The sequence below is a fragment of the Nicotiana tomentosiformis genome, chromosome 3, assembly GCF_000390325.3.
Source record: "Nicotiana tomentosiformis chromosome 3, ASM39032v3, whole genome shotgun sequence".
Lineage (NCBI taxonomy): Eukaryota > Viridiplantae > Streptophyta > Magnoliopsida > Solanales > Solanaceae > Nicotiana > Nicotiana tomentosiformis.
The window spans coordinates 86,106,201-86,128,314 of record NC_090814.1 but is presented as its reverse complement, the minus strand read 5'-3'; the positions used below and the strand labels follow the sequence as shown (position 1 = coordinate 86,128,314).

At 33.2% G+C, this 22,114-nt stretch overlaps 5 protein-coding genes across 6 annotated transcripts; 4 read left to right on the top strand and 1 right to left on the bottom strand.

Annotated features, from left to right (window-relative positions):
• Positions 1–6,470: 6,470 nt before the first annotated feature.
• On the top strand, positions 6,471–9,993 carry LOC104113267 (DUF21 domain-containing protein At5g52790). Its single transcript, XM_009623383.4, has 13 exons — positions 6,471–6,824; positions 6,910–6,986; positions 7,213–7,296; positions 7,399–7,512; positions 7,645–7,731; positions 7,875–8,014; positions 8,111–8,198; positions 8,339–8,412; positions 8,655–8,842; positions 8,926–8,981; positions 9,084–9,130; positions 9,237–9,513; positions 9,785–9,993. Exons 1-13 carry the CDS (start codon positions 6,644–6,646, stop codon positions 9,827–9,829), a joined length of 1,458 nt encoding a protein of 485 aa, XP_009621678.1. The 5' UTR covers positions 6,471–6,643; the 3' UTR covers positions 9,830–9,993.
• A 2,028-nt stretch (positions 9,994–12,021) lies between these two features.
• LOC104113266 (uncharacterized protein PAM68-like) lies at positions 12,022–12,840 on the top strand. The gene has a single exon (XM_009623382.4). It carries the CDS (start codon positions 12,107–12,109, stop codon positions 12,689–12,691), a length of 585 nt encoding a protein of 194 aa, XP_009621677.1. The 5' UTR covers positions 12,022–12,106; the 3' UTR covers positions 12,692–12,840.
• Positions 12,841–16,204: 3,364 nt separating this feature from the next.
• On the top strand, positions 16,205–17,217 carry LOC104113264 (uncharacterized). 2 transcript variants are annotated; one of them, XR_011414800.1, is made up of 3 exons: positions 16,205–16,366; positions 16,466–16,874; positions 16,918–17,217. XR_011414800.1 is itself a non-coding variant. In XM_009623381.4 (3 exons), exons 1-3 carry the CDS (start codon positions 16,301–16,303, stop codon positions 17,167–17,169), a joined length of 642 nt encoding a protein of 213 aa, XP_009621676.1. In that variant the 5' UTR covers positions 16,205–16,300; the 3' UTR covers positions 17,170–17,217. The 2 variants fall into 2 exon arrangements, 1 of the variants encoding a protein (XP_009621676.1); XM_009623381.4 differs by having other exon boundaries at positions 16,466–16,831; positions 16,960–17,217.
• Positions 17,218–17,241: 24 nt separating this feature from the next.
• Positions 17,242–18,321, top strand: LOC138891344 (uncharacterized). The gene is made up of 2 exons (XM_070197216.1): positions 17,242–17,514; positions 17,593–18,321. The coding sequence occupies exons 1-2, from the start codon at positions 17,344–17,346 to the stop codon at positions 18,079–18,081; spliced, it is 660 nt and encodes a 219-aa protein (XP_070053317.1). The 5' UTR covers positions 17,242–17,343; the 3' UTR covers positions 18,082–18,321.
• A 1,234-nt stretch (positions 18,322–19,555) lies between these two features.
• Positions 19,556–20,856, bottom strand: LOC104113263 (heavy metal-associated isoprenylated plant protein 39-like). The gene is made up of 3 exons (XM_009623378.4): positions 20,647–20,856; positions 20,274–20,349; positions 19,556–20,148 (listed from the first exon to the last, which is right to left on the bottom strand). Exons 1-3 carry the CDS (start codon positions 20,650–20,652, stop codon positions 19,736–19,738), a joined length of 495 nt encoding a protein of 164 aa, XP_009621673.1. The 5' UTR covers positions 20,653–20,856; the 3' UTR covers positions 19,556–19,735.
• Between the last annotated feature and the right edge of the window lie 1,258 nt (positions 20,857–22,114).

Below are 22,114 nucleotides of genomic sequence, written 5' to 3'. Positions count from 1 at the left end.
TTAGTAAGTCCCTTTCTATATTTTTACCATTAATGAGATGATTTCTAGCCCAAAAACTTATATGATTTATTTAAGATTACAAGTTTCAAAAGCCTTCCTTTATTTCATAAAATACATGTCCAGTCAAACACTTTCATATAAATTGGGACGGAAAGAGTATAATTTATGTAAGGAAAATAAATAATAAGTTAGATTATTAGATATAGTTACGTAACCAACTAATGAATAGAGAAATATAATTAAGTAAAAAAAGATTGACAGAAAACTATTTTAGTTATATTAATTAGAGGAAGAAATCGAGTTATTAAAAATTAATATGACAATAAAAAAATAAATTTATCAATAATAAATGATAATTATATAAATAATATACTACTATATATAAAAAAAAAATACTAGTAATTTTGGGGCCCTTAAATATTTGGGGCCTAAAGCAAGTGTTTCACTTACTTTAGGGTTGGGCCGCCCCTGCCTAAGCTCATTGCTTGAAATTGGAAAAACCTCAAAGAATGGTTGTTTAGTTAATTTGAAGCATCAACGAATGATAAACTTCATACTAAAAGAGTTTTACGTGATTGAGAAATTGGAAGGAAATAGAAAAATTCGTTTGACTTTAACTCCAATAAAACTTTTACTTTTTTTTGTTTGCATTAATACTTCACTCTTTCCATCTATTTGCCAACCAAACAAGACGATTTATCGGCACGTGGACATAAAAAATGTGATATTTGAAAAAAGATAGTATTTGAAGTTAAAGATGATAAAAGAGTATTTGGAAATTAAATATTTCAATCTTTTTTCAATTCTTAATCATATTAATTATCATATCTCTCTAAAAAAAAATTCTTTTCTATTTAAAATTAGTTGATAATGTCATTTCTTGATCAAAATGACATCCACAGTACTCAGCCAATTGGCGTTAACTTCATACTAAGCTAATTAATTGAGTTTTTCTGTTTAACTACGCAACAATTGACACGTATACTGTATTGAAGTTGAACTTCAACGAAATTTCTTCCCCGCCTTTCGGTGTTTGAGACTATTTATATGATCTAAGCGATTAGGAATATTTTCCAAGAATACTGGCATGTTCGTAAACTCCAAATGAAATGTTCTTGAAACTATACGTACTATGGCTCGTTTTAAATATATGTATAATAAAGACTATATTATTTTGAGCTAAATTCCAAAATAATATACTGTCTGAATTCTGATATACTTTCTTCTTTATTACCAGCTTACTTCTTATTCCTAACCTGAATGGCTGAATCCATTACTAAATAAACGAAAATGGACCAAAAAGAAATGAGTAGGCAATTCATGCTTGAATTTACGCCACTCATCCTCAAGAAATCCTCCGAGAAGAAAGTAAATTGTGGGAGAACGACATTTTTGTATAGATTTGCCTTTACCCCAAAACAAAGTGAAGACTTATGCTATTTGAAAAGACTCATTAATATTATATAATATTCTCTTTGTTCCAATTTGTTTGGCACTGCTTTTATAGTTTGCTAAAAAAAATAAAAATATAATAGTCATTATTGAAAGAGTGCGTAATAGCTCACAGATCGAGCACTCTTATAGCGAAGATGAACACGGCTTAGGGATCTATCAAAGCTGTGGAATGTAAAAATACAACGATAGGGGAGTATTCCGCCTTAGAGAGAAGCCTCCGGCGAGCGGTGATGGATAAAGCGGAAGCGAGATATCAGCTTGAGTAATGCAAACATTGGTGAGAATCCAATGTCCCGAAAACCTAAAAATTCCTCCCCAAGGTTTGTTCCATCGACAGCGAGTCAGGGTTTATATATATGTGAAAACAATTAACTTTATATATACTTTTCGTTTTACCATTAATGAAACTTTTATATAAAACCATACAAATGTTATGTTATATTTAAAAACATAAGTTATAAAAGTCTTATAGAAACACAAATTTATTTACTTCATAAACTTTATGTCAAGTCAAACTAAGTAATTTTTTATGCGCTATCTTGGGTGCAGATTAAATAATTAAATCCTCTTTCAAAATGTATTTTACGGACTACTAAATCCAATTATCTGTCTGAGTAGATGTTAATTATCAAGCAACGACATGAGTTATGTCGTGAGACTGCCTATTTTCGCGTAATTAAACATTGTTTCCATTATGTAGCCTAGCATCACATATACACGAGACAATAGGAGACCATGCCGGTTACGATAACTAATGCATTTAATCTAACGACATATTTGCATCAGCCAAACGATATATCATTGCAAGTTATTTGTTGATTTGTCAACTGTTCCAATGCACATATATGCATTTTAAATGATTTTTTTAAATTCATTATTGGCTTATATTGTTCTTTCTGAGAGCATTTATGGGCTGATGATCTCACATTATTGTCCAGTTCTACTCAACCCACACACAGGCAAATACCACGATACAAGAGATGGTATGGAAAATAAAAGAAATGAATAACGAATGGATGAGATCACACTACTAAAAAAAAGGGCAAAAACTGACTGCTAAAACCGATCGATATTGGTCATTAATTGATAAAAATCGATTAAAAATCAATCGATTCGTGGCGGTTGGTAATCGTGTGGTCGGTAGAACCAACCAACCGATCAACTTCGGTCGGTCAATTAAATTCCACAAATGACAAAAAAAAAATTGGCCGAAAAAATCGACCAAAGTCGGCTAGTTTTTTTAATTATGTATTTAAAAAATATAACATCTAGGAATCAAATCGTGGTTTGTGCTGTGGCAGGATACTATTCTACTACTAGACCTCTCGTGTTTTTTGGTTTAAAACTTTCTTTTATTTTATTTATACATTTTAATTGTATTTTCGTGCGAAAATAACTTACTGATATCGGTTGGTTTTATTAAAACAAAAATTACAGTACAAAAGCGGTCGATTTTTTAAAATGACTGACCGATTTCCACTACTAAAAAACGTCTATTTTCCGACTGAAATTTTCCAACAGAAAAAAAGTCAGAAATTCCGACCGATTCGATCGCAACTTGTGATTTTTTCTTTTTTTTTTAAAAAAATAATTTACAGCAAACACTCCGACCTTATTTGTCGAAAACTTTGGCGCAAAATACCGCAAAATTTATTTTCACGGTTTCAGACCGTTTCGATCACCAAATAAAAATAATTTAATTTTTTGTGCGGCCGATACGGTCGCAAAATGTGTCATTTACAAGGTTTGACTAGTTTGACCCAGTTTGCGATCGATTCGGTCGTACTTTGAAAATTTTAAAAAACTAAAATAAAGTTCCGACCGTTTAAGTTGCAAAATTTAAAAAAAAAAAAAAAAGATTTGCGACCGGTTCGGTCGTAAAATGTGTCATTTACGAGGTCTGACTAGTTGGACCCAATTTGCCACCGATTCGGTCGCACTTTCAAAGTTTTAAAAAATTAAAATAACGCTCCGACCGTTTCGGTCGGAATTCTTTTTTATAATCCCGCCCAGCAGTCTTTTTTTCTTTCTCTTCTCTCTTTATTTTCTTTACTTTTTCTTTCCTCTTCACCATCGTTGTCTTCTCCACTTACTGGCATCGCTTCTCTCTTCCTCACTGGCTCCGGTGTCTCTCCTCCTCCGGTGAGTCCACCTCTCTCTCTCTCTCTCTTTTTCTCCTTTTTTTCACTTAAATCCCTAACTTATTTTTTATTTTTATTTTCAGTTCGGCACACCACTCCAACAGGTCCGACGACACCACTCTGGCGGGTCCACTGCGGCATCAAGGTAATCTTTTCTATTTTCTCATATTTCATGTAAATTAACTTTTTTGGTTAATTTTCTTATTAGGGTTTAATTCTCAAAATTTTGAATTGATTCTAAAATATTTACTTATTTTGTTACTAGTTTTGATGAATAAAAGTTACTAACTAAGTTTTTATTATTATTTTAATTGAATGAAAATTTGACTTTTATTGTTCATATTGACAACATTTACGAAGCAAGAGGTGTAATGATTTGGAGAAGCCGCAGTTTTAGAGAGCTGTTAATTTTGTACAACGAGCTTTGATGAATAAAAATTAGAGCTTTAGTGTTTATATTGATAGTTGGCTTTGGTTTATGAAGCAAGAATATTTAGAGAACCTCTGATTTCTGGAGAGTTTATGATTGCTTTAAAAGACAAATTAGCTATACGCAAAATAGAATTTGAATGATTTTGATCTGGAAAAAAAAAGAGTAACGATTACAGAAGATACACATAATTGACTCCAACTTTATTTGGGACTGAGGCGTTGTCAGTTGAATTGATTGGATATTAATTTATTTATGAATTGAGAACTTAAAGAGGAGAAAATACGGCCATTTTAAGGGGATATAGGAGTTCAAATGGGTGAATAACTCTCACTATGGAGCAATTTGTGAACCAAAAAAGTTATGTATATTACGGTGAACAAATTTACTAGTAATTTGTTACTACCGAAATTTTTGGTTATACCCGCATTATTATAGTGGTTGTTAGACTCCTCTATGTAGGTCTTTCTTTTGTTACATCCTGTTGTAGTAGATTGAATTGTCTGAAATCTATTTTCAGTAGCATAAAGAGTAAATTTTGCCAATCATGACAGGTTTGTAGCAAGTTGTCTGAGAAGTTAGAGAACTATGGATTGGTTAAACCTCAACCGGCAATGAGAAGCTTGAAAATGCGGCTGAGAATATTTGATGGAATGTTTAAGGAATCTGATAGTGATGAGGAGACTGAGTCTGAGTAGCAGTAGTTATTTGAGTTGTATGTTATGACGTGGTTGTAGTATGCAGACTTGTCTTGGAATATTTATGTTTTATACTTGAATAATCATGCTATGTTTTAGACTTGAATGTGGATGTTAGACATGATTATGATTTGGTTACTATGTTTAAAATATGAATGTGAGTTGGTATTTTGGTAATTGAATATTATTTGGTTGTGATATTAAGTGTTTTGTTTGGTTTGTTGTGATATTAGATGTTTGATTGGTGGATGATGAATTGGGTGTTTGATTGGTTGGTTGTTTTATTTGGCAGGTGGTATGAAAAAAACAGCAAAATCCTGTTAAATTTTTTCCGGGCTGATATCCGACCGATTCAGTCACAATTATTACATGAAAATCCTAAATTTGCGACCGATTAAGTCAAAAATTATGAATTTATGAATTTTTTAAATTATTTTATTCTCACATTTTGCGATAGTTTCGGTCGAAAAATTTAATTATTTATTATTTAATTATTCAAATTTGCGACCGAATCGGTCGGAAAATTACCGACCAAATCAGTCGCACATCCCTAAAAATTCAATACGTCCCAAATTATTCATTTTGCGACCAATTCGGTCAGAAATTTTTGACCATTTCAGTCGCAAATTGTTTGCGATCATGTGTTTTCCAACCGATCATTTTCCGTTGAAAATCCGTCGAAAAATCTTGATTTGCGACCGTTTTGAAGGCCGGAATTAAGCCATTTTCTAGTAGTGTTCAGTCGATTTTTGGAATATTAATTTTAATTTATTTTAAACTAAAAATCGATCGAAGTTGATCGGTTTCTTGAAAAATAAATTTCAGGGGACGCTAAGATAATTTATCGCATTTTTGCTCAAAACAATACCGACCGAAGTTGGCCGGTTTCTTTAAAAAAATTAAAAATAAAATATTTTGAAAACCGACCGACTTTGATCGATTTTTCGATCGATTTTTTGATCGACCGACCGACTTCGGTCGGCCACGATCGGTTTTTGCTGAATTTCTGGCAGTGAGAAAGACCTGTACGGTGTACCTAGAAAATTATGACATTTAACAAATTGAGAATTTGAGATTTTGTAAAAGAAATTAAAGGGCAGCTTTAATTTTAGATGAGAGACGGAGAAGTGTCCAGTTTTCGTTTTCAGTAGGCTTTAACTTGAACACTTTTTGTTTTATATTTTAGCTAACCCCATATGCATACAATTACTCTTTTGAGACATTGATCGTATCACGCCTTGAGCCTTTTTCTTCATCTTTTGTCTATTTCCGTTTTTCTCTTCCTTTCCTACTTTCCCCATCAAATATTTTACTCTATATAGCAATATATATAGCGTTTCGTGGTTCAGAAAGGTTATTACTACATAAAGTTGATTTATACGTAGTAAATTTTGATGTGTCTCCCACGTCACAAAGCACTAGGAAGTTCACTGATTCGATGTGTCCCCAGGTCGATAACTTATGTTATCGAGTTCTCTTTTATTTTTGATAAAAGAAAATGTTAATCAAGTTTTGAGGAACTTATTAATCAATGATGCATAAGAAAGCGGGCAGACAATCATTAAGAAATCTTTGCTTATTCCATGAGCAACTACGTGTTTCGACCACAAATTTTAATTGGGGTTGTTTAACCAAATTTGTTTAATTAATGAATGGATTAAATCATTAAATAATCATTAGTGTCTCAGCCAGCTAGATTCTTAAAATGCACTAGTATATATATGTGGATTAATCCATCTCATCATTCTTTTTATAAAAACAATTCACTTATCCACAGGCTGCAATAATCTCCAACTGCTTCCTCTCCCTCCTTATATAAGTTCCAGTAGTTCTGTTACAAATTTCAGTCTTTTGTGCGTTACGTCCTGTGTTTTTAACTTTAGTAGTATCAGAAAAATCGTCAAATTACTTAACACAAAATGGCAGCAAATGATGTGCCATGCTGTGAAACCATGTTTTGGGTATACTTAGTAATCAGTGTGTCACTGGTGTGTTTTGCTGGACTTATGTCTGGACTAACACTGGGACTCATGTCCCTTAGCCTTATGGATCTTGAAGTTCTCATTAAGGCTGGTCAGCCAAATGATCGCAAAAACGCAGGTAATTAATTATTCCTTTGGTTGGATTAAATATATTTTTTGCTACTTGAGTTCTAATTGCACTATTTTTAACTGATCGATCACAGAGAAAATTCTGCCCATTGTAAAGAATCAGCACTTGCTCCTTTGTACCCTTCTAATATGTAACGCCATGGCCATGGAGGTATGTTTTAAGCAGTAGTGGATCCAAGAATCAAGAATGTGTTCATGGACTTAGTTGAATCTAGTGTTTTAGGATTGATCCTATCATATATATGTGTAGAACTCACAACGTTTAAATTGTGGATCCAATCCGCCACTGGTTTCTAGTGATATTGTACTGTTGTCCTTCATTTAGTGCCATATTTTGAGCTGATATATATATGCTTAATGTTTTCATCAAATTGCAGGCTCTTCCAATATTTCTAGACGCTCTACTTCCTGCATGGGGTGCTATACTGATATCGGTCACTCTCATATTAGCCTTTGGAGAGGTTGTTTCTCTTGACTTCATTTTTTAATTACTAGTAGGACAGATCAGAGTTTGTTTCTTAATTAAACGGACTTATTCGATTTCAATTTTCTCCCTGTTACAGATTATTCCTCAGGCAATCTGTTCTCGCTATGGACTGAGCATTGGTGCAAGATTGTCACCTTTGGTTCGTTTGCTTGTCATAATTGTCTTCCCTTTATCTTATCCCATCAGTAAGGTAGAGTCTTATCTTCTTTATATATAATCCTAGAGAAATGAAGCCCTAATCCCCATATTAATATAAAAATGTAAAGGGCATGCATAGTTTTAGTCACCTAATTAATTATTTCTGTTCACTCGGTTTCATCAGTTGTTGGATCGACTCCTGGGTAAAGGGCACTCAGCACTTCTACGCCGTGCTGAGCTGAAAACCTTAGTGAATATGCATGGTAATGAGGTTAGTGCTTTGTACTTTATCTTTGCTTTATTCAGCCTAATAATTAAGTAAACATATGCCAAAAACATATAATAAAATCACTCTTTTTGAGGCTTGAGGCGGTAACTAACTTTAGATCCTGAATTTGCCTATGGTAATAATAGGCAGGGAAAGGCGGAGAGTTGAGCCACGACGAAACTACCATAATTGCTGGAGCATTGGACCTAGCTCAGAAAATGGTTAAAGATGCAATGACCCCCGTGTCCAGAGTATTTTCTCTTGATCTTCATTCAAAACTTACCGAGTATGCTACTAATTAGTCTCTGTCAAATTTCTCCTTCAAACAATTATTAGCACTCCTTGTTAATAGTAACCCAAATTTTGATGATTATATTCCCAGTGAGATGATGAATCTGATTATAAGTAAAGGCCACAGTCGCGTACCTGTATACTCTGGCAGTCCAACAAACATTGTAGGCCTAATCTTGGTAAGTCTATTAAGAAACTTTACTAATATTTCAGGGATAATAAAACAAATATACTAGTATCATTCTGCCACATTTTTGCTATTCTTTTGTATGGCATATTTAACTTTTCTTCATATCTTTACCCTTTGTACCTTCTCTAGGTGAAGAATTTGATAAAATATCGTCCTGAAGATGAGGTTCCAATCAAAGATCTCAGTATAAGGAGTATGCCAGAGTACGATATTGTAACTTCTTACATTAATTTGGTGCATTTCTTTCAAGAAAGTACTCCCTTCGTTCCAATTTTAGGTGTTGATTTTGCCTGGAAATGACTATTAAGAAAATACTAGTTGAAATGCTGTGATATTTAAATAAAAGTAAATCCAGAGTGAAAGGGAAAGTTGACTTAATCTTTATGACAATTTTAAACATGTTTTTAAGAATAAATTAATTTTGCGTATATTTAATTTCCCTCAGGATCCCAGATTCTTTACCATTATATGATCTTCTGAACCAGTTCCAGAAAGGGAACAGCCATATGGCTGTAGTGGTAAAGAGCAGTAGGAATACTAAGGAAGCTGCGGAAAATGCCACTGCTCCACACGATATAATCAAGATAAACGTCCTTCCGCGTCCAATTATTCAAGATCCTTCAGTTGAAAAGGGTAAGAATAGTCAGTACAATATAATTTTTGGAAAATCAGAGAATTGTATATCTTTCATAAATTGGAATGATCTTCGATTATAGGAGGAGAAGCAATTGGTATCATTACAATGGAAGATGTTCTTGAACAACTTCTGCAGGTAAAATTAATAGTCATGTTGGTTATGTTTTCTGTTTGTTTTCCGAAACTGATGATTCCTAGCTAATTGGTCTGCTTTAACTCTTTTACTTTTTCCTCGTAGGAACCGATATACGATGAGACTGATGATTATGTTGATGTTCACAACAAGTATGTAAATTAGGAACTCTACAAATTTAATCATTTTACAATATCTTAATTAGTGCCATGATAATATATAGCTCAGATCCTAAGACACTGATTTTCTTGTGTCCAGAATTAGAATCAATATTCCTCCCTCAATGATATTTTCACCTAGAAGATCTCCAGGAGCAATGGCGTCGGAGGTTTCTAAACTGAAGTGGCAAAGTCCAATAGCATCTCCAGTTTCAACTGTTAATCAGACACCAATATCTCATAATCAAAGTCCAATGTTGCGCTCACCAGTTTCCCCATATATGCAGTCACCAACTGTAGTATCTGTTTCCCCTGGGCATTTAATAAACACGAATTCTCCAAGCAGATTTGCGCGCACCTCTCCATCATCTAATAAGGTAATGAACCAAAATCTGCAATATATAAAAATGATCAAAATGCTGGTGTTGACTTTAAAAGAATGAATAATTTCTATATTTTGGTCGGTCTTTTTTTCTTTTTTTTCTATACCTACGTACGGGGTAGAGAAACAAGAACGTTTAATTCCTTCAACTATTGTGAAGCATTCAGAACAAACTGCTGAACAGTGAATGCTATTTCCCATGATCATTTAGAAGATTTAGCAGTACCTTAATTAGATTTATTTACAGTATCTAAAATCTGTTGCAGGTTTCTACCAAGTCTTATGAGAAGTTGGAAAAGCACGGTAGTTAGTACTTGCTGAAGTTTGAGGGTCTAAGTTTCTCAGCCAACAAGTTGAGATGAATTTATCTTTTGGCTGGCCATCAGAAATACTGATAAACTCAACATTTGTAATATCAGTGAAATATTGAAAATTTTAGTTGAGAAGTATTTCAAGTGAAATAAATAAATTTTTACTTACAAATTAATATAATTAGACCATTTAGATAGTAAGTGGAGTATTTTATATTAGTAACTTTTAATCTTGTTTTCAAGAACCCCACATCATGGCCTTCTTTTAAGTGGTAACATAAGAGTAGCTAGGGTTTTGGAAAGTGAAAAAGTAGAAATTGTTATTTTGCACTGCATGAACTGGAATAGGTTTTGGGTGTTGATTCCTGTAGACTGTAGTCGCAAAATTTTGCTCATGCACTCTTGTATACGTAGTGATTTTCTGTTATATTATCAACCACTAGTTTTACTTTTTCCTGATTAATAAGAAGTGTAGTGCTTAAGTTGTCCACCATGGTATTTCCATATAAACTACTTGTCGCCTTTCCATCCACAAAATCAAGAAGTTGGTGACAAATAGATTGTAGACGTCTGCCAAGATTATGCCAGTAATTTAATCGAAATCAGTAACTGGAGGGCCCAATAACACATCCACCTTAATTAAGTAACGTCCACGGGGCCTTTGTAATCAAATCATTCGTCATTGATTTAAGTAATTAAAAATTGGCGCCTCTGTCCTTTCCCAATTATAATAGAGTATTTCTTAACAAACTGCCAAAAGAGGTGATGAAGATTTGAGAAAATCTAAATTTTACGTTCCACCAATGGATTAGTTGAGTGATTCAAATGAGAATAATAATTTTGGAGTTAATTATTATTCTCATTGATGCAATTACTGTAAGACAATACACGAGATTTAATTTGTAACTGAAAATCAAAGACTAGTTTAGGAGAAACTTATGCATTAACATTAACCCATTTGTTTTACCCTTAAACATTATTGAGGACATTCTTGTCATTATAGTGGACGCGGAGTGTTGGTATAGATCGATGAAGTCCATGCCTCCCCATAAAATTGTCAATATGCATTCATTAACATTGAACTCGTGTTGATGTTAATTGTTAAGTAGATCGATTATTCCTTTGTTGGCTATTTAATAGGACTCCTTTTTCTTTTTTAAGTTAATACCACCCTTGTGGTTGGGTTTAGACATTCACACCTTGACACTTTCCCGTAAATTTAGATCCACAAGTGAAATACGTGAAGGAGATGAATAAATTAAAAGCCTTACCTCCTCAAATCCTAAGTTAAAATTGGACAACCCCAATTCTTTAAACTTTGTGAGTTCACAAAAAACAATTCTGTAACATTGGAACTATGCATCGTGTTAGTAGTCAGAGTAGAACTCTCATGTACGGTGAGATTTACAGAAAGATAAGCAACAAATGGTATAGAAACACTATAGATATTTAGCTTTGTTAATTCTAACTCGAAAGTATGCAAGTGTCGTTTGTCCATCTTTAATGTGGCTCTCATTTCTCTAGACAAAGTAACAACTTCAGTCTTCATTGAAGAATACAGTATCCTTCACACTTTGGCTCCAATAAATAGGACTTTGGACACATCGCAATCCCAAATGTCTTCTTTCTTTCATAACTACAATTTTAATGCCAGGTAATTTTAGCAATGACTTTATTAGCTCCTATGAAATAGTTGAGCACGTGATTGGGCTCAGAAGCCCACTAGCTATGAGAACTAGGCCCATTAAGTTGCTACATTTGTCAATGGCTATATCTGTCTACCATGTCCATACTTAATGAACCAGATAAATTAGCTTACAACATCATTAATTAAGTTGGATAAAAAATAGTTGAATTAACCCAAATAGCCTCTTACTTAATCTCTTAAATTAAAAGTAACCGACTGATGTATATAATTCATGTATAATGTATATATAATTGTGTAATCAATGTATAATCTATGTATACCGGATAGAAAAAGTAAACATTAAATCTGGTCGGCTATTTGTTTTCAATGCCTAAAAAATATTATGATGTGTGAATGATATCAAAATTTTGCAACTCTGTTTATAATTTAAGATAGTTAGATGTCATTTATATGGAAAAAAGGAAAGATAAGACAAATATCTTCAAAATATCCATCAATAATAAGCAAGAATGATAACAAAAAGTAAAGATTGAGGCACAACCATTCATCTATTCGGATAAGACTACTACTACTCGTTGCATTTACAAAGAACACGACTCCATGAGAAATATGACCAAATTAAAATAGCTATGGAAACTCTCACAGGTCTTCAAAACTCATCTCTCTCAATTACAAACTCATTTCCATCGAATCAAAAAATCCCAATCCTTTTCCATAAAAACATATACAGTACTCCAAACCTCCACAGAAATACATGGAAATTACACGCCGAAGCAAAAGGCTTCGGCAATGTACCAGCTGAAACACAAAAGCAAAACGGAAAACTCGACACCTCCCAAAGAAATAACAGAAGGAATAATAATAACAACAATGACGATAACGACGAAAAAATTCCGTCGACAGTGTGGGAAAGAATTATAGGAAGGATGCTGTTTTACGTGGGAGCTCCAATGGTAGGCGGTGTCGCTCTGCTGCAGGTTTTGGATATAGTAAAGCAACAACAATTGTGGGATGTGCCAGTTTGGTTACCATTCTTGACAACGTTAATCACATTTGGAGCTTCAACACTTGGAATTGCTTATGGGACATTGTCTGCTAGTTGGGATGCTGAAAAAGAGGGGTCATTTCTTGGGTTGGAACAAGCTCAGAAGAATTGGGTTGATATGTGGGCTGAAGATGGTGTTGATGATGAAGAAAATAGGTGGAGCAATTAAGAGAGAAAAATATGTAAACTACTACTACTCATTGAATATTTGTTAATACTATCCCAGGATTTTCTTTCCTGCTTATTGATGGATAACAGGATAAGTGGTGACAAAAATTTAGGGACAGATTATCATATGGTTAATTCTTCATTAGTTTCTCCTCTTGGCATGTTTTATAATCTATAATTAACTTAATTGCACACTAAAACTAGATGGAGTCACATATGGAAAAAAGAACTACTAACAGGAAGTTAAAACGGATTAATTGACAACCGTAATTGGAAAGCTTTTAGGATTCCGAAAGAGGTACTTCTTACATTAACCTACAGATATAATAGAAACGGTCTATTCCTTAAGGGTCTGATCTTCTAGATTATATTCAACTTTCTTTTTTTAATTCAAATATATTTTTATTAAAGTTAAGCTATCAAACACAATAGTCAGGAAGGAGAAAGTCAGATGTATAGAGCATTATATATTAGATTTTGTCATTTGTCGATAATTACGTCCGTTTCGGTCCTGACAGGAAATTTTTTCACTATCCACCATCAAATAATTAACGTAAAAAAATCAAGGTTTAACGTTTAATATTAAGGAAAAAGTCTTCCACACAATACGCATGGATTTAATTTTTATTATGTCTGTCTTTCATTTTCTTCCTTTAATCCTCCACCTAATAGAAAAATTATTTATAAAAAAGAACCATGAAAGAAGAAATTAGATTAAGAAGTTGGAAGCAAAATCACATACATTAAATACATTTTCTATTAACTTCTGCTATATATTATTTCTTTGATTGTATTTCTCTAACTATTAATTAGAGTAATTTCAATTGCTTGGGAGCGCAGCTTTTGCTATTATTTTTGTATTCTTTTTGCTTTTAATAACATGTAATAGGAAAAATAAATAAATAGATTGGATGACGTGATCTAATAAAAGCTAAGGGTATTATTAGAAATAAATCTTTATGCAATTTAAAATAAATTACATTTTAAAATGATATATGGCGCATATCCATATTTATTACGATACGAAAGCCCAATAACAAATTAAAAAAATAGAAAAAATGACATTGTATAGGCACCCTTAAAATAGTTGTCGAATTTTATTTTTTTTTATATATATATATACATTATGTATGTTATATACAAAAATTATACACATTTTATATATACTTTTTCGGCTAACGAATATAAATAATTTATTGTGCGGGCTAAAAGTGATAATACCCAATAAAATAGCTCATTAATTAGTATTCCATGTATTATTATAATCTTAATGGTATTAAAGTTTACTGTTGCTTACCTTGTGCATCACACAAAACTGTCAAGCAAGAACTGTTGGTTTTGTCACTAAGCTTTAACCGATAATATCAAAGAGAGTGTTAGCATAAGGCATCAAAATTTGGCACACCGAACCAAAAAGAAAGTGAACAAATTTTGAGAGGAGGACTTCGAATTTTATTCATTTTTTCTTAAAATAATAATACGACGTTTGTCATTATCGATTGAATTTGTAATGGTTTCGGATTAGCTCTGCTGACCTCGAATTATACAGTGACCCTCATATTATTTAACTTTGTTCTTCAATCTCCCAAAACAACTTGTTACAACAGGATTTTCTCAGAATTGATTGAGACATGTTTTTCTTATATTTTATTTACATAAATTGGCTTTTTGTGGCAGGCAAAAGTTACATATTGTTGTTGCAACAGTTACCTACGGAACATTTCTTCAAATGCCGCCTATAGGGAATGTTCCAGAAATCTATTTAATAGATAATCTTTAAATGCTTCACAAAATAGCCGTCTATGTCACTCCTAATTATTTTTATCACAAATTCTGAGGTCAATAATCCCACAGTTTTCCTCTAGAGCTGACGTTTTATTCTCAAATAATTGTATGGTTTTTATCTAAATGACGTTTTACTGTTATTTGAAAACTCTGTCAAAGTACTAGGTGAGTTCTCAAAGTAGTAGTCCAGGCTAAATTTTGCCTTTAGCGTTACATAAATTGTGTCGCATTGATCCTGGACCCTACTCCCTAGGACATAAAGAAAACGGAAAAGGGTCATCAATGCCCCTAACCTATTGAAAATGGCTCAAAAATACCCTCAGCTAACCTTTGGGACCAAAAATATCCACAACGTTTTTTTTGGGCTCAAATCTGCCCCTGAGATTTAACAAATCAGTCAGGGTCAAATTTACCCTTTAAAAGATACCCGACCCGACCCGCTAACCCAGAATACACATAACCTATTTAACTAAAACCTAAAAACAAGAGACTATTCTTCAGCAAAATATTCCTCTCTTCTTTCATGTCTTAGACTCCATTCTTGTGTGTGAAGTCGATTGTTGGAGCAAATCTACATAGTAATTTTAAGGATATATTCTCTTGAAGATTCATATCCAAAGTCAAAGGTGAGTTTTTTTTACTGTTTTGTATGAATTTTTTTGGGTTTGAAATTTTTGGGTATCTACAACTTGTCCTTCTAATGCATTTTTTTTACTTTATTTATGTTGGTTGAAGCTTTTAAAGGGTTATTAAACTAGGGTTGGGGGTTATTTATTCGTTTGTGGTCGTATTGTTTGTTAAATGTCGTTAGATTCTAATTTTTTTAATTTGTGGTACATATTTACTTTCTTTTTTGGCTTGCATGTGCTGGCTTCTGAAGAATGCAAGAAAATGTGGACTTGGATCTTAGTATAATTCATCATAGTGAAACTTACATTGGCTCTATAGCTGCTGGAACTGATTGTGATAGTTCTGAGAAAGAGGAAGGTGATGAACTTGTATCTAGTGATTATTACAGTGAGGAGTTGGAGATGTTTAGAAAGGAAAGGACTAAAGAAGTCAATGAAAAATTAGACATGTACAAATAGTTGGAAAAAGGCATGACCTTTAAAGATATACCTGAAGCTAGAAGAATTATTGGGTTTTATACAGTTGCTAATTCTAAAGGTCTAAATTAAAAAAGAGTGATACAAAAAGACTTAGCTATAAATGTGATACTGGATGTCCTTTTAGGTGCTTTATTTCTAAGGATGGGCAAAGCCAAACTTTTAAGATTAAGACTTTGAACCAAAATCACGATTGTGATCCAGTTTATCAGAATCGTTGAGGTGATTCCAAAACTTTAGCGCATTACTTTAAGAGAAAAATTCAGAATAATCCTAAGTATAAGATCAAAGATATGAGAGGAGACTTGGAAGGAGAATTCAAGCTCAATGTTAGCAAGTCAAAAATGAAAAAAGTTAAGAGCATTGTATTGGAGAAATTGGAGGGGAGTTACGTGGATGACTACAATAGATTAGAGGCATACGCATAAGAATTGAGAGAGAGCAATGTTGGTTCTAATGTGGTGGTAAATATATCCAAGGAAGCATTGTCAGAAGGTAAAAGAAGATTCCTTAGGATGTATATGTGCTTCCAAGCTATAAAATATGGCTTTAAAAATGGTTTGAGACCTTTTATAGGGTTGGATGGCACATTTTTAAAAGAAAAATGCAAGGGGCAGCTATTGGTGGCTGTTGGACAAGATTCTGTGAATCATTTCTATCCAATTGCTTGGGCGGTGGTGGATAAAGAAACCAATAGGACATAGAGTTGGTTTGTGGAGATGCTAAAGATTTCATTAGACTTGAAGGACGGTGAAAGGGTGACCTTTATCTCAGATATGCAAAAGGTATATTTTTACTATTATGTCTTCCTTATTTGCTTTAAATGAGGTCCTTATTCATAAATTTAATTTCTTTTTCACTACTCCATTTTTTAACTATTGCAGGGGTTGTTGGATGCTATTTCTGTAATAGTTCCTAAAGCAAATCACAGATTTTGTGTAAGACACATTGAAGCTAACTGGGCAAAGAAAAACAAGAGGGGTGGGGAGATGAGGAAGATGTTGTGGTGGTGTGCTTGGAGCACATATGATGAAGATTTTAAGGATCAACTAAAGAATTTGGGTTCTTTATCTGAACAAGCTGTCAAAGACCTATTATGGTATCCACCTCAAAGTTGGTGTAGAGCGTACTTTGACACAAAATGCAAGAATAATATGGTGGATAACAATTTCACAGAATCCTTCAATTTTTGGATTCTGGAAGCCAGGTCAAAATCTATCATAAAGATGCTAGAGGATATTAGGATCAAGGTGATAGAAAATCTATCATTAATTTTCAGGTTTATTAATTGAGGTGATAGAAAATCTATCATTAATTTTCAGGTTTATTAATTGAGTTAAATGTTATTATGTGACTATTTTGTAATTGTTTTGCAAAGGTAATGAATATGATCAGGGAGCATGAAGATGAAGCTAGAAATTGGAAAGAAGATATCAGTCCACTTGCAATGAGGTTGTTTAAGGACTACAAGCACATTGCACAAGGGTGCAAAGTTATATTTAATGGAGATAATGGGTATGAAGTAACAGAGGGTGTAGATAGGCACACAGTCAACTTATTGCTGAAGAAGTGTACATGTAGGACATGAGATTTGTATGAGATCCCATGTCCTCATGCCATCAAAGCACTGATTCATTAAAAGGTTGATCTACTGACTGGGGTACATTGGTGGTACTCTAAAGAGGCTTATATGCTGGTTTATAAGCATAAGGTGCAACCTGTTAGAGGTGAAAAATTATAGAAAGTAGAGCCACATCATGCCATGGAGCCACCGCCTTTAGCTAAAATGGTTGATAGACCAAGGGTGAAAAGAACAAGAGAAAAGGACGAAGCTAGGAAAAGAGAGGGGATATGGTCAGCTTCAAAAAAAGGGCTTCGTGTGACATGCGGTTATTGTAGTGCACCAAGACATAACATCAGAAGATGTCCAATAGTAAGATGATTTTATATTCCCATTCTAAATTAATAATAACACATTTCAAATACCTAACTTAAATTTCAAATTATGTAGGTCAAAGGAAAGCACAATCTGTCTTATGAAGAAACTTCTCAATCACTAGAAGATATTCATATGAAAGCACCTCAAGATTCCCAAGATTCAGAATTTGTATTCATTCCTGTTCCTGGATTAAATATGTCTTCTAATCAATCTTCTAGTCACTCAAGTCAACATGAATATGATTCGACCTTTCAGTCTGAAGCTAACACACAATTTTATGATGTTGACGAGATTAGGTGTGAATATGATCCAACTCTGATGCCCAAGGTGATTTCTGAAGCTAACACTAGGCTTAAACAAAGGCAACTGCTGCAAAATCCTACTGGTACCGGGAAGATCAATTTCATGGGAGATGAAAATGGTGTATATTTACCCTCTAATCTGCCATATTCCCCCAAAAAGATCACTTGGGAAGGAAAAGCAGCAATGACCTCAAACCAATTGGTAGAAGAAAAGGAAAGAAGAATTACAAAACTGAAAGCTAAAAGGGCCATGCTTTAGGACAATTAGAAGTTAAATTATTTTGCTGGTTGCGATGATGTTATGTAATATTAATAGACTTATAGACATGTAAACTGATTATCGTTTGTTATTTTTGTGATGAATCAGTTACGCCAATGGTTTTACTGATTCTAACAAAAATATATTTGTGTTGAATCAGTTACGGCAATGACTTTGCTTTTGTGGTGAACTTGATGTCATGACGATGACTCTTCTATGGTGATTTTCAGCAGTTTAATATTTTTCAATTTTTTTAATATATATTTCAGCATTTTAGTATTATTCAGTTGTTTCTTTATATTTCAACAGTTTCCTTGGGTAATGGCACTAACTAAGCTTCAGGCCATGTCAATAGCAGATAAGTTCTTAATCAATAGCAGATAATTACTTTCTCGGCAAAAATATTACTTCATAAATTAATAGGAGTTTTGGTCGTAAATTGACTCATAACTTGTCCGCAATTACATCTACTCAATTGGTTGAGCTTTGAGAGGAAACAAAATTTTTGGACATTCTATCACAAAAGAACAAATTTTTATGCAAAGATAACAGGAGATTATGTTTTGCTGATGAATAGTATCTTGTTTTTAGGTTTTAGTTAAATGGGTTATGTGTATTCTGGGTCAGCGGGTCGGGTCGGGTATCTTTTAAAGGGTAAATTTGATCCTGACTGGTCTGTTAAATCTCAGGGGCAGATTTGATCCCAAAAAAAAATGTTGAGGGTATTTTTGGTCCCAAAGATTAACTGGGGGCATTTTTGAGCTATTTTCAATAGGTTAGGGGCATTGATGACCCTTTTCCGTAAAAAAAACTCCCCCATTTGAATTTTGGAACACTGCAAAAATAATTATGGTGATTAATTTTTTTGGGTGTTACATTAACTAGTCCATTCTAATTACACATAACAATAATTTGTCAGAGTTGGCGGCTAAATTTCAATGTTTTCCTTTTTAAAACATATATGGCATTAAGATCAACAAATAGCACTGAAAAGTCTCCTGTGGACACAATTCTAGAAAACACTAATTGACTAGATAGGAGCTGAATTCCGTGGCCAATTCAAATTGTATTGTTTCTTCCGTACTGTTTTACTGTACCAAAACAGTAGAGAAGATTCAATTTTACGGTGTCTTAAAATGTACTTAACTTTGAAACACCAAAGTGTGAGATAGAATGATAACGCTTGATGTATTATTAATAAGAGATTTCGATTTTTTGGCATGAAATTGTCTCTTTAACAATTAAAGAGGACTAAACGCGCCGGCCCCGACTAACCTAAATTAGTATGGCTAGTGAATTTCGAATACCAAAACTTAACTTTGATAACAATCTTTTTGCTGAAATTTACAGATATATCAAACCAAAAATTCCAATATGTGCATCAATTTCCAGCTCCACATCCACTGGTTTATTACTAAAGATGTTCTAATAAATCCAAATGCCCGTCCGTTTAATTAAAAGTAATCGAAGAAAATTATTGAAGTAGAACAAAAATGTGATAACAAACTATCAAAGGTCTGTACAATCAAGGTTTGATTTCTGAATTAATCTACAACCTCTCAAAACTCACAGAAATATATATATATATATATATAGTACTATAATAGATATGAATTGAATCCAATATTAGATATAACGACTTAACATTAAAAACTCAGCAGATAACACAGGAATTAGGATCCTCTTCGACACTTCGCTGGTGATAATAAGCAGGAACAGGAGGCTGATAATGTTGATAAGGTTGCTGATAATTATGATAATACATAGGAGCTGGGAAAGCCTTCATTACAGGATGAGAATCATCTTTCCCATCTTTCTTCTTGTCGTCTCCTCCCTTTTTGTCATCTCCTCCTTTTTTTCCGTCGTCTTTTTTGCCTTCTTCTTTCTTGCCTCCCTCATCTTTTTTGCCCCCCTCATCCTTTTTCTTCTCTGGCTCTTTTGCTGGTCCAACTGATAGTATATCAGTGTGACACAGCTTCCTCAATTTGGAAACTAGTGAAACTGGATCTACGTTTCCTGTTATTGTTAACTTCTTATCCTTTGTGTCTATTGCAATTGATTCAACCCCTGCAATAGAAATTCAGAGAACAAACAAAACAAATTTGAGAAACTTTACAATTTTAGGATCTGGCCTTCTAGAAAATTCAGGATTCCTGTAGGAATAGTATTAAATACGTAGCGTGTAATTTTACCTTCAAGACCAGAAACTTTTTTCATGGCCTTTTGCTTGACTTTCTCATCGAAATACTCCAACTTCAGTACTACTTTCTGTAAAAGAAGAAGAATCAAAAGTTTAGAGATTAAAGATCCAATAAAACTCAATCAACTTATCAAAAACATATTTCTACAGATAATTTCAGTATCCACTGAGAATCGCCCGGTCGTAGAAATCAACAAGCCAATAGTAAGCAGGTAGTATATACTTTGTATAAATTGCGCAAATAGAGTTTTGATACTAAATTTTAATATTTCTTGAGAATAAGAATTCTTGAAAAGGTAACTTTAGCTAATTGATGAAAAAAGAAACAGAAAGTATATGCAGAAATCAGAGAGAGAAAAGCTAACCTTCATTTTTTTTTTAAGCTGAGATCACTTCGATTCTGCTTTTGGGGTGTAGGAGAAAGTTGCAGATCAAGACTACTTTCTTAGATTATTCTTTATATAAATAGACGAGGAATTAAGCAAAGAGAATATTCAAAGGGGGTGGAAGAGAAGTCCAAGAAAAAGAAGAGAAAGAGAAAGAGAAATCAGAAACAAAACGTGTTGAAGCTGCACAAGTGTGGAATGAGCTTTTTAGTAATTGTATTTATATGAGTGATTTTTGATACTGATGAGTGGTGAGTACAGTAGTTAGGGATTAGAGGGATGGAAGGAGGAAGCAACCAAGTCAAGAAAATGTCAAGGATCCAAGTCCACGGTCAATATTTTTTAAGTTTATCAAATTTGGCTGCGACTCTAATCATATCATAGTAAATATATTTTCTCCTTTTATTTTTCACTTTTACGTTTGAAAAAAAATGTGCTCACATCGCCACTGTTTCAGAGACGCGTTGTTTCAACATAACTTGAAAAAATAATAATTAAAGACTTATATATATGTTTTAAACTAAAAATAATTTATAGACATATAATATATAATTAGTACATAATTTATATATCGACTAAAAAAAACAAAGTGTGAATTTAAGTGACTATTTTTGTAATAATCCCTTGAATAAACAGACCACATCGTCCCAAGAAAAAATAAACAGACCACATCGTTCAATTTCTCCTCACTTTTAAATTCTAATGTAAAGGAATACGTCTTTTCTGTTTTTCCAAATCACTCGAAATAAAGTTTTTCCTTCGGATAAAGTTCTTCCTTCTTTAATTTAATGTTCATGTATATATTGTTATTCTACCTGAATAATATGTTTTTCGTTTCAAAATATTCACTTTTCTTTCATGGTCTAGGCTAAAATATTAATTCACTTTCTAAATAATAGAAATTCTTAAATATATAATACTCACAAAAAGCCAAATAATATGGAAAGGAAAGACTACCATTTTTTCTCGTCAACGCATTAATTTTCGGTACAAAACTCAATTGTTTCTGAACTGTTCAAGGCCCTGAAACCCAGAAGTCAGTTTCGTCCTTTGGATTATAAGTAACTCATTTCATTCCTCCCCTAATTGAAGGTTTTTATTTGACCTTGCACGTAGATCAGAGACGAATGAGAAATGTTAATATTTTAATAATTATAACATGGGTGGGTGTAACATTTTAGTTTTACATTAAACCGGAGCAAAAGTTGTACGGAGAAAGTAGAAGTGGTTCACATTTATTCTGCTTTTTATTTTCCTTCTATATTCATATCGATCCAATATTTTTAAAATGTTGTAAGGTTGAAAATTTTTATGCGTAAAAACAATTAAGAGAATTGCCAGTCCACTATTTGGCATACAACAACAACAACTCAACTCAATATAATCCCACTACTGGGGGTAGTATGTACGCAGACCTTACCTCTACCATGAGATAGAGAGGTTGTTT

Excerpts from the sequence above, each read along its gene's own strand:
- LOC104113267 (XM_009623383.4), top strand. The coding sequence starts at position 6,644 with ATGGCAGCAAATGATGTGCCATGCTGTGAAACCATGTTTTGGGTATAC. Across the intron at positions 6,825-6,909 it reads AAATGATCGCAAAAACGCAG|AGAAAATTCTGCCCATTGTA; the intron begins GTAATTAATTAT and ends GATCGATCACAG. Across the intron at positions 8,843-8,925 it reads AGATCCTTCAGTTGAAAAGG|GAGGAGAAGCAATTGGTATC; the intron begins GTAAGAATAGTC and ends CTTCGATTATAG.
- LOC104113266 (XM_009623382.4), top strand. The coding sequence starts at position 12,107 with ATGGAAACTCTCACAGGTCTTCAAAACTCATCTCTCTCAATTACAAAC.
- LOC104113264 (XM_009623381.4), top strand. The coding sequence starts at position 16,301 with ATGCTAAAGATTTCATTAGACTTGAAGGACGGTGAAAGGGTGACCTTT. Across the intron at positions 16,367-16,465 it reads TTATCTCAGATATGCAAAAG|GGGTTGTTGGATGCTATTTC; the intron begins GTATATTTTTAC and ends TAACTATTGCAG. Across the intron at positions 16,832-16,959 it reads TAGAGGATATTAGGATCAAG|GTAATGAATATGATCAGGGA; the intron begins GTGATAGAAAAT and ends TGTTTTGCAAAG.
- LOC138891344 (XM_070197216.1), top strand. The coding sequence starts at position 17,344 with ATGGAGCCACCGCCTTTAGCTAAAATGGTTGATAGACCAAGGGTGAAA. Across the intron at positions 17,515-17,592 it reads ACATCAGAAGATGTCCAATA|GTCAAAGGAAAGCACAATCT; the intron begins GTAAGATGATTT and ends CAAATTATGTAG.
- LOC104113263 (XM_009623378.4), bottom strand. Across the intron at positions 20,149-20,273 it reads AAAAGTTTCTGGTCTTGAAG|GGGTTGAATCAATTGCAATA; the intron begins GTAAAATTACAC and ends TTTCTATTGCAG.